The following is a 13,391-nucleotide window of genomic DNA, read 5'->3' on the forward strand; positions in this document are numbered from 1 at the left end:
GGAGAGTAGAATCCAGGGAAATGTAGGATGCGGTCAGCAGAACTCCCACACACACACACACCATCTTACTCGAATTGTGTGTATTTTATTTTTATTTTATTTCAACAACAAAAGTCTAGATTTAAGTATTAATGTATCTTATAGCTGATATAGACACGACTTATCACACCCACCAATTAATATTTAATATGAAACTATCTTACAGTATTTGATGGCAATTGTTTAATTGATATAATTTAACACATTTAAGCAACATGAAGTTATGTGCCTTATTGTGAACCGCTGTGATGGCATCTAGCTTAACGACGGCATAGAAAAGATTTTAAATAAATAAAAATAAATAAATAAATAAAATAGCGCGCCCCTCAATTTTACGAGCGTCTGTTTTCCTAAACTCATGGACAGCCACCTGTCCTGGGCTTCCGCTGCTAAGGAGACGCCATTGTCCCTAGCACCTCCTTTTTAGGGTGACCCCTCATTTAAATATGGTATCGCACGCCCAGGAAAAGTGGCTAAGTGTGCATTAGGAAAGCGGACGCTCAACATTGAGGGCCCGTTTTCCATGGCTGCACGGGTTAGGAAAATGGACGCTCGTAAAATTGAGTGTCTGTTTCCCTAACCTGACCCGCTGGCACACTTTTTTTTTTTTTTAACCTTTTGGTTCCTCCGACTTAACATCACCACGATATTAAGTTGAATGATGTACAGAAATGCAGTATTTTCTGCTTTTCTGTACACTTTTTCAGGTTGCTCAGAAATGAATGCCTGCTCTTGGGCAGGTGTTTATTTCTGAGCATAAAATGTGTGGGTCAGGCACACATTTTTTTTTCTGTATCTGGGGCGAATGACTAATAGCCTCATCAACAGGCATTTGCATGTGATGAGCATTATTAGTTTTGGGAGAGGGGTTTTGGATGCGCTAAACCCCTTATTGTACAAGGGATAGTGAAAGCGCGTCCAATACGCGTGTCCAACCGTGGGTTAAACAGTGCACTCAGCTGAGCGCGCTTTACTGTATCTGCCTGTATGTGCTTCTAGCTTCTCTCTGCATTTTGGAGGTTCATGAGCAATATCTGGAAGAAATAAAATAATCCAAAAGATGAAGGGAAAAGCCTTATGTGCTCCAAATGCATTTTGGTCAGACTGTAAGATTCCCCTCCATTTAGAGCCTGCCATAATTGGGACATCTGAGCCTTTATTCTCAAAATTGCACCATTTACCTGTTTTCTTCCCAGGAGAGGGCAATACTGTAAGAAAAATCTCCAAAACAGCAGGAAGACCCTTACCCCCATTTGCTGGTAACACCAATAAAAATGACAGGGGAGGAACTAATAGTAAAATTATTATTCATATTAAATGCAAAATAAACTTTGGTTATCTTTTAGGTGAATTGGAGGGGGGGGGGTTTTCAGGATAGAAAATTTGCAATATCAACAAAGCCAAGAAAATGTGTGGGATTTTATTTTTTTGGGGGGGGGGAAGAGGATGAGGCAACTCTCTTGATTTTATTTTATTTATTTATTTAAAATATGTATTACTCGCACCTACATACAGAAAAGAAAACTTTTTAAAAGTCTACGATTCATTTTACTTTTTCCCTTCGCATCGCCTCTTCCCTGTAAAACTAAAGCCGCAGAGAGCGGGCACAAAAAAAAAAAAAAAAAAGGACGAAAACTCTACCCCACGGAGGAGGGGAGGGGGGAGAAGAAAACGGGGGGGAAAAAAAAGGCCCACGATAAAATTTACTACGGATATTTCTTGAAAATGAATTGTAGCGATGATTTTCTGCGGTTGGGCGGGGAGAGGGAGGGGATGGGCAAGTCTGGCCAGGCCGCCGGCGGCTTCTCGCGGCCGTGGGGAAAGAGCGGCGGGCGGGGGAAGCGGAAAGGAGAGGCTCCCCACCGGTGGGTTGCAGGGAGGGACGGGAGGAAGGAAGGAAGGCAGCTCTATTTCTCCCCTTCCCCCCCCCCCCCAGGGTTTTCCCTTCCTCCTTTCCCGGCTCAGGCCCCGGTGCTGCCTTTAGGCCTCGCCCCCCGCCGCCATTTTGTCGCCGTCAGTCCTCGGCTCTGTGGTAAAATTCTCAGCGCGCTTTTCATTCCCTCCATGACGGGGACTGTGTGGAAATGCAAATAAATAAATAAATAAAATAATAACAAAAAAAAAATCCACCCTCTTTCCATTACTAACCAGGAAATGAAGATAGAAAAAATATGTAAAGAAAATAATATATATTTCCCCCCCCCTTCCCCATCTCCTCAGGTGTCCCTTTAAAGGAGGAAGGTAGGTGGGCTCCTAGTCTCTTCCCTCCGCCCTCCCGCCGCTGTAGGAAGAGTCGGGAGGAGGAGGAGGAGGATCCTTTATAATTTTTCTTTTTCAGAAAGTTTTTTTTTTTCTTATTTTAAATATTTTATTTCGCCGAGGCGGCGGACGAGGTTTGTTGGCGGGGGGGGGGACGACGACTCTTGGGGTCGCTTTTGCCCGCTTTCTGAAGAGGGGGTTGGTGAACTTAATATTTTTTTTGGGGGGGGGGAGGGGGGTAACGCCGGTTTCGCGGAATCGGAGGTGGTGGAGCGAGACTACTTTTGGGGGTTTGGGAGAAGGGGGCGCGCTATAAAGCGGACCATTGGTCAATAACTTTTTTTTTTTTATTATTTTTAAACAATTTTTGTAATGATTATTATTATTTTCACTTTCCTCATCCGGGACCGCTCGTAAAAAAAAAAACCAAAATAAAACCTTCAACCCCGCTTGGATCGGAGCAAGAGCGACACCGGGCGGCCGGGCCGGACCGGGACCGGAAAGTTGGACGAGCTTCCTTCTCGCAGCCTCAGTTCCGGGGGCGCCGGCACGAAACTTTTTTTTTTTTTTTTTTTTTTAAATTTGTGAAAGTTGCGAGACTTTTCTCCCTGGGACCGAAAGATGACTTGAGGTTGCGCGTGACCTTTCTGTGACGTTTGTGCGGGGAGCATCCTGCGCGCGGCTGCCTCTTATTTGCAGGCTAATTAATAATAATCATAATAATGTTATTAGGAGGCAATCTCGTCGGCCCAGCCGGGTCGTACAATGTTACTTACCAGAAAGTTATTAGGATGTGTTTGGTGTCTTGTTTGCGACTTCTCGATGCCTTTCTACGAATGATTTAATTACTGGTTGGGTTGGAATTTTTTTTCTTTTCTGATAATGATGCGTGTACTTTATTTTATGTTGGAATGCTGTGGAAAGCTTGTTGGGCCCCACCAAGAGAGGGGAGACTCATAAATCAAATTATAAAGTAAAGGGACCTTCTCGGTACCTTTGTACATATCCACTAGCGTAAGTGTCCAACTTCTCGCTTGACTTTCTTTTAGAAAACGTTTTTATTTATTTATTTGTTAGCAAACTAACAAGGCTCCCTCTTACCTCCCTGCTTTGATTTCAGTGAAGAATTTACACGGGTTTCACTGTGGGGCCGATGCAATATGCCGAGCGCACTGTTCAGGAGCAGTTAGACGCGGGTAAAAATAGGCGCCTATCAATCCCCTAAATGTAATAAGGGGATTAGTGCCTATTTAACGAGCGTCTAATGCGGAGCGAATGAGATAGCGCTCATCACATGCAAATGCACGTGAATGAGCCTATTACTCATTCACTTCCAATGCAAAAAGATAAATGTCTCAGATGCACATTTATCGCTCAGATATTAATGACTGCCAGGAGCAGGCGTTAATAGCTCAGCGCATTGAAAAGAAGTACAGAAAAGCAGAAAAACTACTTTAAAGCAAAAAAAAATAAAAATAAATTACTCTGCAGACCGCTGCCGATAAACTCGGGGGGCCGTTTTCATTACTGGCAGACAGGCAGCCGCGGCGGGTCATGCTAGGAAGGAGGTGCTAAGGTCGCAAGCGACCCTAGTGCTCCTTCCTAGCATGACCCCCTAATTTAAATATTGCATGGTGCCCCCCCCCCTTTGGGGCACCATGTGCCCGCATTCAACGCGCCTTTATTTATTTATTTTATTTATTTAATTCTTTTATATACCGACCTTCATGACCTGAGTCATATCAGATCGGTTTACAATGAACCAAGGGTTAACATACATTATCAACTGTTTAACAATGGGGCTTTACAGGAGTCAGAAAGTTACATTTAACAAGGTGTATCAAAAACTTGGACGCAGGAAGGAAGAGGAAGGGAGAGAATAACCATTTGTATAAATAAATAACCATTTTGTGTAGAATAAAGCAGGGCTAGGTACATGTCTAGCGAGGAAGTAAAATAAAAAGGTTTTTAAAGTCGGACCTGTTATAGGAAAGCTTGGCGGAAAAGCCACGTTTTAAGTTTTTTTCCGGAATGTTTGTAAGCAGGGTTCCAATCTGAGGTCTGGTGGGATAGAGTTCCAGAGGGTGGGACCTGCTATCGAGAATGCTCGTTCTTTGGTGGCTGTGTAGCAAGATGCTTTGGCAGAGGGGATGTGTAGTGATCCTTTGTACAATTCTCTAATTGGTCTGGTGGAGGTGTGGAGTCTGAGTGGGATCTGGAGGTCAAGCTGGAGATGTTTGTGGATTATGGTGAGGGATTTGTATAAAATTCTATGGTTTATTGGAAGCCAGTGTAGGTTCTGTAGAACGGGCGTAATGTGGTCTCCACGATTGGTGTTGGTCAAGACTCTGGCTGCCGCGTTCTGTAACATCTGTAGTGGATTAGTGGTTGAACGAGGAAGCCCCAGGAGGAGTGTGTTACAATAGTCAATCTTGGCAAACAGCATGGTTTGGAGGACTGTCCTGAAGTCGTAAGGGTAGAGGAGGGGTTTAAGCCTTTTTAGAACTTGGAGTTTGTAAAAGCAGTCTTTAGTTGTATTGTTGATGGCTTTCTTTAGATTCATCCGGTTGTCGAGGATCACGCCAAGGTATCTTACTTTATTGCATCGGCTCCTTAGCTTGTTGACGCTTTTATCCACTATATGGAAATAACAACAAAAAAATTATATATTTGATTTATATTCTGCCCGCACTTAAAAGCGGATTATCTTCAGCTACTATAGGTATTTCCTTATCCCCAGAGGGCTTATAATTTGTACCTGAGATAATGGAGGCTAAACTGATTGTCCAAAGTCACAAACGGGCCGATACAATACAGTGCGCTCCGGCAGAGCGCACTGTTAACCTGTGTTTGGACGCGTGTTTTTGACGCGCTAGCTTTACCCCTTATTCAGTAAGGGGGTAATAGCGTGTCGAAAACGCGCGGCCAACCCCCCCCCCCCCCCCAAAACTAATCGCGCCCGCAACATGCAAATGCATGTTGATGGCCCTATTAGTTATTCCCACGCGATTCAGTAAGTAAAATGTGCAGCCAAGCTGCACATTTTACTTTCAGAAATTAGCGCCTACCCAAAGGTAGGTGTTAATTTCTCCCGGCACCGGGAAAGTGTATAGAAAAGCAGTTTTTATTGCTTTTCTGTACACCCTCCGACTTAATATCATGGCGATATTAAGTCCGAGGTCCCAAAAGTAAAAAATAATTTAAAATTAAAAAAAAAAAATTTAAAATCATCCCGCGGCTCGCAGGTTGAAAACCGGACGCTCAATTTTGCCGGTGTCCGGTTTCTGAACCCGTGGCTGTCAGCAGGCTCGAGAACCGACGCCGGAAAAATTGAGCATCAGCTGTCAAACCCGCTGACAGCCGCCACTCCTGTCAAAAAGGAGGCGCTAGGGATGCACTAGTGTCCCTAGTGCCTCCTTTTACCGTGGGCTCTAATTAGCATATTTTTCTTTACTGGATCACACGCCCAGGACACTGGCCTGTGCGCGTGCCGGGAGAGCGTTTCTTTCCGTATCAGCCTGATTGAGCAGCAGTAGGATTTAAACTCTGGATTTCGGATGCGCTGCTGTAACCCTTAAGCTACTCCTCAACTCCAATGCCTTACTTTTATTGTATTTCTTGAGTAGTTTTTGGGAGTTAAACTTCCTTAATCAAGAGAGTCAAGAGACTCATTTCAGGGCCATTATACTAAACCAGGGTTGGCCAGCTCTGGTTCTTGAGAGCCACAAAAAGGCCGGATTTTGAAGGTATTCATAGTGAACATGTATGAAATAGATTTGCATGCACTGCCTCCAATGTATGCAAATCTCTCATGCATATGCATTATGGATACCATGAAAACCTGACCTGTTTGTGGTTCTCAAGGACCAGAGTTGGTCACTTCTGTACTAAACTGTTAACATTAAAAAAAACCAAACACCTTAATTGCCAATGTGTGTGTTAATGCAAATGGTAGAGTATACATGTAAAAGTGTGCAAGCTAATGTAGATGGTAATGCAAAACTTTAATTACACATACCTGAGGTGTATTTAAAATTTTTTTTTTTTTTTTTGCTTTAATGTAGTGGTATTCACTCCCAGCCGCAAGGACTGCAAACAGGTCATGTTTTTAGGATATCGCTAATGAATATGCATCAGATAAATTTGCATGCATAATGCTTCAACTGTATGCAAATCTATCTCATGCATATTCATTATGGATATACTGAAAACTAGACCTGTTTGTGGCCTTCTGAGGGCGAGGTGTAAATACCACTGCTTTTATGTATTTGCATTAAATTTTGTATGATTTAATATGTGTTCTCTGTACTAATAGCGCATTTCCTATTTGTCATACTGTTGCATCTCACAACACTAGTGTATGCCTGTTAATAGTAACTTTAATGCATGCAAACTGCTTGCATTAGATAACACAGGTTATCTAATTACCACTTAGTTACTGTTAACACAGTTTTTAATTTTTAAGCCTCCAAAGGGTCTAGTGGAGGGCTGACAAATTTTCCTGTGTAGGGCCACAGGCCAACAAAACTTTCAGCTGGCGTGTGCCAGTGATTTCATGTCCCCTCTACCTTGTGCCATTCTTTTCGCTTAACCCGGTCTCTAGTCTCATTCAAACTCCTCCACCTATCCCCAGCACTCTTCCTCTCCCTTTTTCCAAATCCTCAACTTCTTCCCACTCCACAGCAGCCTCTCTCACAGGGTGAGTGCAGGAAGCTGGCTGTTTCACAGGATCAACGGTGTCTCCTCTAGTCTGGTGCTGGAAAATGCAATCATAGCCACTTCTTCTGTCCCTCCTTTCCTGTTAACTCTTCCACTGGCACAAGCCCACTGAGATACCTCTTTTTTGCATCTTTGGCCTGCGACAGAAGTATCCTGTTTTCCTCGTTATGACTGGGGGGGGGGGCGGGAGTGGGAAAATGCAAATTGGGAACTTCAGCGGGGGTCGGACTGGGGGTCCGCAGGCCTTACCTTGAAGAAGACTGACTTAGGACATTGGCCTTTAAGTTTCGGCATGATGTAGGGCGTGTAACCCCTGTAAACTAGTCAAGAAATGTTAGCCCAATAAAAAGGTAACATCTTGAATATTTTTGGTTGGCCTTTTATTTCTATGCATTCAAGTAAACTAATAGGGATGTGCATTCACTATATCCGTTTTGGTGGTACATGCATGCCTCTCAGACTTTACGGTACACAGGTAAAAATGTGCATAACTCAGTCTGTGTGTATTTTAATAATCTCTGTTTTTTACCCGTGAACAATAAAGTCCGTGAGGTACACAGGTACTGCTGAAACAGATGTAATGAATGCACATCTCTATAAACTAACGTAACATCCATCCTGTTTGTACTGACTGTAGTAAGAGATTTTATGCACATTAGACCGTAGTGGGAGAAAAGTCAATAAACAAGTTGAAACTGATACCTTTTTTTCATAGATGGATAGGTAGGATTTTGTGAGACTGCATCTTGAATACTGTGTGCTGTTCTGATTGCCGCATCTAAAAAAAAAAAAAAAGATATAGTTGCAGAGGAGAAAGTGCAGAGAAGGGCGACCAAAATGATAAGGAGCATGGAACGGCTGCCCTATGAGGAAATGCTAAGGAAGTTAGGGCTGTTCAGTTTGGAGAAGAGACGAATGAAAGGGAGATATGATAGAGGTCTACAAAATCATGAAAGGACTTGAGTGGGTAGATGTGAATCGATTATTTACTCTTTTGGATAATACAAGGACAAGGGGGGCACTCCATGAAGTTAGCAAGTAGCTAATTTAAAACAAAGAATATTCTTTCTCACTCTGTGCATAATTAAGCTCTGGAATTCATTGCCAGAGGATGTGGTTACAGCAGTTAGTATGGGTTTAAAAAAGGTTTGGATAAGTTCCTAGAGGAAAAATCCTTAAACTGCTATTAATTAATAAGGAATATCAGCTTGAGATTTATTTAATGTTTGGGTACTTGCCAGGTTCTTATGGCCTGGATTGGCCACTGTTGGAAACAGGATGCTGGGCTTGATGGACCCTTGGTCTGACCCAGTATGGCATTTTCTTATGTTCTTATGGTCTTACATATCAATGTAAACATTTTGTCAGAGCAACTTTGTCAGTACAAAGAACATTTTGTTAAGCCAAAGACTAAAGGAAATTAGGAACAGTGGAGACTTAACCATAAAACAAATAGATTCAACGAAAAAAAAAAAAAAGTAAAAAATTGGCAGAAAATGTAAAGGTTCATCATACGTTATCTTTCATGTTAATGCCTTGAGGAGAAAGTGATGGTGATGGTCTCAACCTAGCTCATTCTCACATTCTCTCTCTCTCATTGTTTTTTAACAACTGCTATAGTTGTTTCTCAAGGATACGATTTCATCTGGAAGATGGACCACAATGTCTCGGAACGAAAGGACACAACAACAGCTCAGGACTTCGATGTAATGAGTGCCTTGGACTGGAAGGACGGGATCGCCACACTTCCGGGAAGCAATATCAGAGTAAGAAAAAGAGAAGCATTATTGGCATTGATTGTAATGTTTCGTATGACCTTAGTGTGTCTAGCCAGGAAGTCACTCGGCTGCTAGTTCTTGGGTTACTAGACTTGTCTTAGTTCACACCTTTTGTATATTATTTGTGCAGATTGTCTTAGGGTGAACTATACACATTTTTCTTTCTCTTTTTAATTAAAAAGTCAACTTTTTAATCCTGTGGTCTGTTTTTGATCTGTTCAGTTGGCTTTCTTGGAACATTAATGACAGCAGAGCACTTTGAAGAGTTACCGGTTGCTGAAAAAGTTGCTCTGCCATTGGTTAGTAAATGATAGGTGTATTATGTAAGGGGAATGATCTACAAATTCTTAGTTTTCAAATTGAAGTTTCTATTTTTAAGCACTCATTGGGCCATAAAACTCAAGAGAGAACATATTCTAAACTTCTTAAGACATTTCCATGGTGTAGGAACTGTGGGTATGACATTTTTTCATTGGCCCCCATCATTTTCTTTTTGCGTTTTTGGGCTTCCAGCTCAATCAGAACCAGCTTCTGTTGGGTTATTGCACCCTGAGCATTTATGTGCAACTACCCAGAGTTTATTCCCTTATTTTCACATCCCCCCCCTCCACATTTGGTCCATCCATTGCAGTGATAGTCCTTGGCCAGGAGCCACAAACTGCACCTCCTCCTAGAGCTCAGCTAATGTGGACCCTAAGCCTGACCTTCTGAGTGATGGCTGAGGCTCCCTTCTCCACCCTTCCAACCCAGGAGCTGTGAACACTGCTTTCATAACATCCCTGGCTGGTTTGGGGGATGGAAGTGTGGCCTGGGAATCAAACCGGGGTCTCTTGCATAGCAGGGCACAGCGCTGCCACTGAGCCAGCAAGCTAACCCTATGTGTTTGACTTGTACTGAGATTGAATTCATCTGTGCTTCTCTATGACCACTCTTGTCTGGACAGATCTGGGTCTGTACAAGTGGGTTTGTGCATCCCTAGCAGCAGATGGAGGCAGAGAACAAAACTTTGGAACACTGCTACATAACTGAGAGCGCCACCTGCAGTCCCTCAGTATTTCTCTGTCTCCAGCAGACGGTAGAAGTGCAAAACCTGCAGTCCTGACTGAGAGGGTGTTTTCGCTTGTTGGAAGTTTGAGCAGCTCCTTGAGGTGTTAGGTTCCTTGGTGGGCCATCCCTCGAGTGGAGCCAGGCGAATTGGGGGGGGGGGGGGGGGCGGTTGGACACTCCTGGCTGTGCTAGCCCATGGTACCAGAGATTCTGATAGCCAGGGGACTGGCTCCCTCCGATTCTCTGTGCTCTCCTCTTGCCTGCCACTGCCTCTTCAAAGGGAAGTACCCTTTGTTTTCTGTGTTTATTTCTATTAGTTGGATTAAGTTTTATTTAAAAAAAAAAAAAAAAAAGAGGAAAATTTAGAAAGACTGTTTAGGCCTCAGTGCACAGCGGGGCGGTTAGGCAGCCAGGGGCTGTCTTATACCTCAGGAGGAGGAGAGGCAAGTGCTGCGGTTTGGTGGCTGATTTCCCAGGTGGGGAAACTTTGGCGGGACGGCTGTATTTTGTCGTGTGCCCTGGCCAGCTGCGACCCTGACGTGCGGTGTTTATTTTTACCGCCCAGGCCCGACCGGCTCCCTCGTGGTGTGGCCTGCTGCTGGGAGGCGTTATTTTAGCAGCGCGAAAAGCCGACCTCGTCGCGCCTTGGCTGTGAAATTGCGGGTGGTGGCATGCAGAACCTGCAAGCGCTGTTCGGCTCTCCTCGATTCCCGCTCCCTTTGCACCGGATGTGCTTCGGGAGCCGGGGGCTCCTCTGCGCGGGGGGGGGGGTGGGGGGGGTGCAGGAGCAAAGGTTTACCCGCACTTCGCCAGCTGCAACTGTAGTGCAGGGGGGGACTCCCCCTCCAGCTGTGCCTGCAGAGGATTGTGTTTCAGGGGCCGTCCCGGGCTGGGCCTCCGGTTCCTCCCCTCCTCCGCTTTCTCCTGCTGTGCAGGTTGCTGGGGCTGACAGTGAGGAGGTAGTGGATTCTGGGGACAGTCTTCTGCCTTAGGGGGACGATCTGGAGGATTTCTCCCCAGAATTTATCCTGCTTCTCTACAGGGCCTTCCTGGCTAGGAAGGGAGTGGGAGTTAAGAGGTCCAAGGGGCTGTGCCCCGCCTTGCCCAAGCAACCGAGAATGGCTTTGGTGGGCAGTGTGGTGGAGGCCTTGCAGCGCTGAGGGTGGCACCGGTTCAGAGTAAGCAAACTCGCTAGGGACATGGATGAGTCAGATGAATTGCTGGATCCAGGCTCACTGCAGGCAGATCCGGACGAAGAGCCCGAGGAGGGTCAGCTGCCAGATGCTGATTTGCATGAGGAAGATCTGGACCTTGATGAGGCCATTCCAGAAGGGGATGACCCTCAGGTGGCCCAGCTGTTTAAGAAGGAAGAACTGCGCCCTCTCATTCCCCAGGTGTTGGAGGAATTGGGTGTGAAGCGGACTCAGGAGGAGTCGGACAATGAATGGGTCACTCCAGTCCTGGATGGACTGCGAGGTTCACCTACGGCTTTTTCTTTGCTTAAGAAGATACAGAAGCTGATCAGCCGGGAATAGGATTCCCCAGTGACAGGCTTAATGGTCGGTAGGGCCATGGCGATGCTCTGTTCTTGGCTGGAGGAGCATTTGGAGTGCTTAGACTCCCAAGGTAGATGCGGCGGTGACCAAGATTTCCACGATTCCAGTCGCAGGTTTGGCTCCTCTTAAGGATGTGCAGGACTGCAAGTTGGAGGGCCAGTTGAAATGCATTTGCGAGGTATTTGCCTTGAGCCTCTAGGTCGCAGTGTGTGCCAGTATGATGCAGCAAGCCTGTTTATGCTGGATACAGAAGTAACAGGAGTGGGAGTCTGGCAGGATGTTCAGCCCCGATCAAGCAGCTTGGCTGGAAGCTGGTGTGGCTGATGCATTGTATGACTTGGTGCATACCTCCGCCAGGAGTATGGTCTCGTCAGTTTTGGCGCTCCGGCTTCTTTGGCTGCGCAATTGGTCGGCGGATCTGTCTTCTAAGGTCTAATTGTGCAATTGTGCAATCTCCCTTTTAAGGGAAAGTTGCTCTTTGGGGAGGACCTGGATTAGCTGAAGAAGTCCCTCGGGGAATTTAAGGGAAACCAGTTGCCTGAGGATAGGAAGAGTCCTAAGCAGGTTTTTCCACCCGATCCCTTTTTCGGGAGTCAAGGCTGTTTCGTCCCGGAAAAGGGGCCACATTTTTGGGGTTGAAACATGGGTTTCAACCCCAATGCACCAGCAGATCCTCCAGAGGCGTTTCCGGCCGGGGTCTAGAGGTGGTAAGGCCTCACGATGAGGCCAGACTGTAGCCGGTAGGGGGCAGGTTATCCAGCTTTTACGAGGAGTGGACCAGGACACAACGGACCAGTGGGTGCTGGAGCTCGTAAAGCAGGGTTACACCTTAGAATTTTCGCATCAGGTCAGAGAGGCCTTTCTGGAGTCTCACTGTCTCTCCTGCAGCAAGAGAGCCGCCAGGGAACAGACTCTGTGAAGGTTGCTAAGCTTAAAGGCCATCACTCCGGTTCTGCGGAATGAACAGGGACGGGGAAGGTACTCCATTTATTTCGTGGTGCTGAAGATGGAAGGCACTCTCCATCCCATTTTGGATTTACAAAAGGTAAATGTAGACTTACGAGTACCTTGGTTTCAGATGGAGATGCTTTGTACAGTGATAGCAGCGGTCCGCAAAGGAGAAGTCCTTGCATCCCTGGATCTGACGAGGCCTATCTGCACTTTCCTATCCGGGAAGACCATCAGAAGTTTCTCTGTTTTTTATGGTGCTGGGATGACACTTCCAGTTTCAGGCTCTGCCCTTTGATTTGGCTATGGCTTTCCGAACCTTCACAAAGGTGATGGTAGTTGTGGCAGCGGCCAGATGTACCAGAATCCCTGAGATGGGAAGGGATTCTGGTACATCTATATCTGGACAATTGGCTTATCCGAGCAAAGATGGAGGAAGAGTGTTGTCAGTTAGTACAGCGCGTAATGACCACCCTCAGTTCTCTGGGGTGGGTGATCAATACAGTGAAAAGTCACCTGATTCTGTCTCAGACTTTGGAGTATCTAGGCACTCGTTTGGATACCTGTCAAGGCAAGGTGTTCTTGATGGCGGACAGATTGATGAAGTTGTAAGTGCAGATACAGAGGCTGTTGAGTCTGTTTGTGCCAAAGGTTTGGCACTACCTGCAGGTGCTGGGCTCCATGGCCTCCATGTCTGATTTGGTTCCGTGAACCTTTGCTCACATGTCGCCATTACAAAGGGCGCTGTTGTCCAAGTGGAGTCCCTTGTTGGAAAAGTATCACTGCTGTTACCTCTGCAAAGAGAATCCAGATTCAATCTTTTGTGGTGGCTATTGAGGAGTAACCTGGAGAAAGGAGTGGATCTGGAGCCTCTGAACTGGGTGGGGTTCACCACGGATGCCAGTCTCAAGGGCTGGGGAGCAGTGTGCCTGGGTCGATCTGCCCAGGGACTTTGGTCAATGGCAGAAGCATCCTGGTCAATCAATTTATAGAGATGAGGGCGGTACGCAGAGCCCTGGAGGCATTCTTGATGGTAGTCCAGGAG

At 45.8% G+C, this 13,391-nt stretch overlaps 1 protein-coding gene across 4 annotated transcripts in view; it reads left to right on the plus strand.

The window, feature by feature from the left end:
- Positions 1 to 2,158: 2,158 nt before the first annotated feature.
- The window catches only part of L3MBTL3 (L3MBTL histone methyl-lysine binding protein 3), a 71,215-nt gene continuing 59,982 nt past the window's right edge, over positions 2,159 to 13,391 (plus strand). For 2 of the 4 annotated variants that reach the window (XM_029571296.1, XM_029571300.1), the window contains exons 1-2: positions 2,314 to 2,432; positions 8,638 to 8,783. In XM_029571296.1, coding sequence (XP_029427156.1) covers positions 8,670 to 8,783 — 114 coding nt within the window. In that variant the 5' untranslated portion in view covers positions 2,314 to 2,432; positions 8,638 to 8,669. Of the gene's footprint in view, positions 2,281 to 2,313; positions 2,433 to 2,907; positions 3,313 to 8,637; positions 8,784 to 13,391 lie in introns of those variants that run through there. The other 2 variants (XM_029571299.1, XM_029571297.1) reach the window with 2 other exon arrangements.

The sequence above is a fragment of the Rhinatrema bivittatum genome, chromosome 11 (assembly GCF_901001135.1).
Source record: "Rhinatrema bivittatum chromosome 11, aRhiBiv1.1, whole genome shotgun sequence".
In the NCBI taxonomy this organism is placed as follows: Eukaryota; Metazoa; Chordata; class Amphibia; order Gymnophiona; family Rhinatrematidae; genus Rhinatrema; species Rhinatrema bivittatum.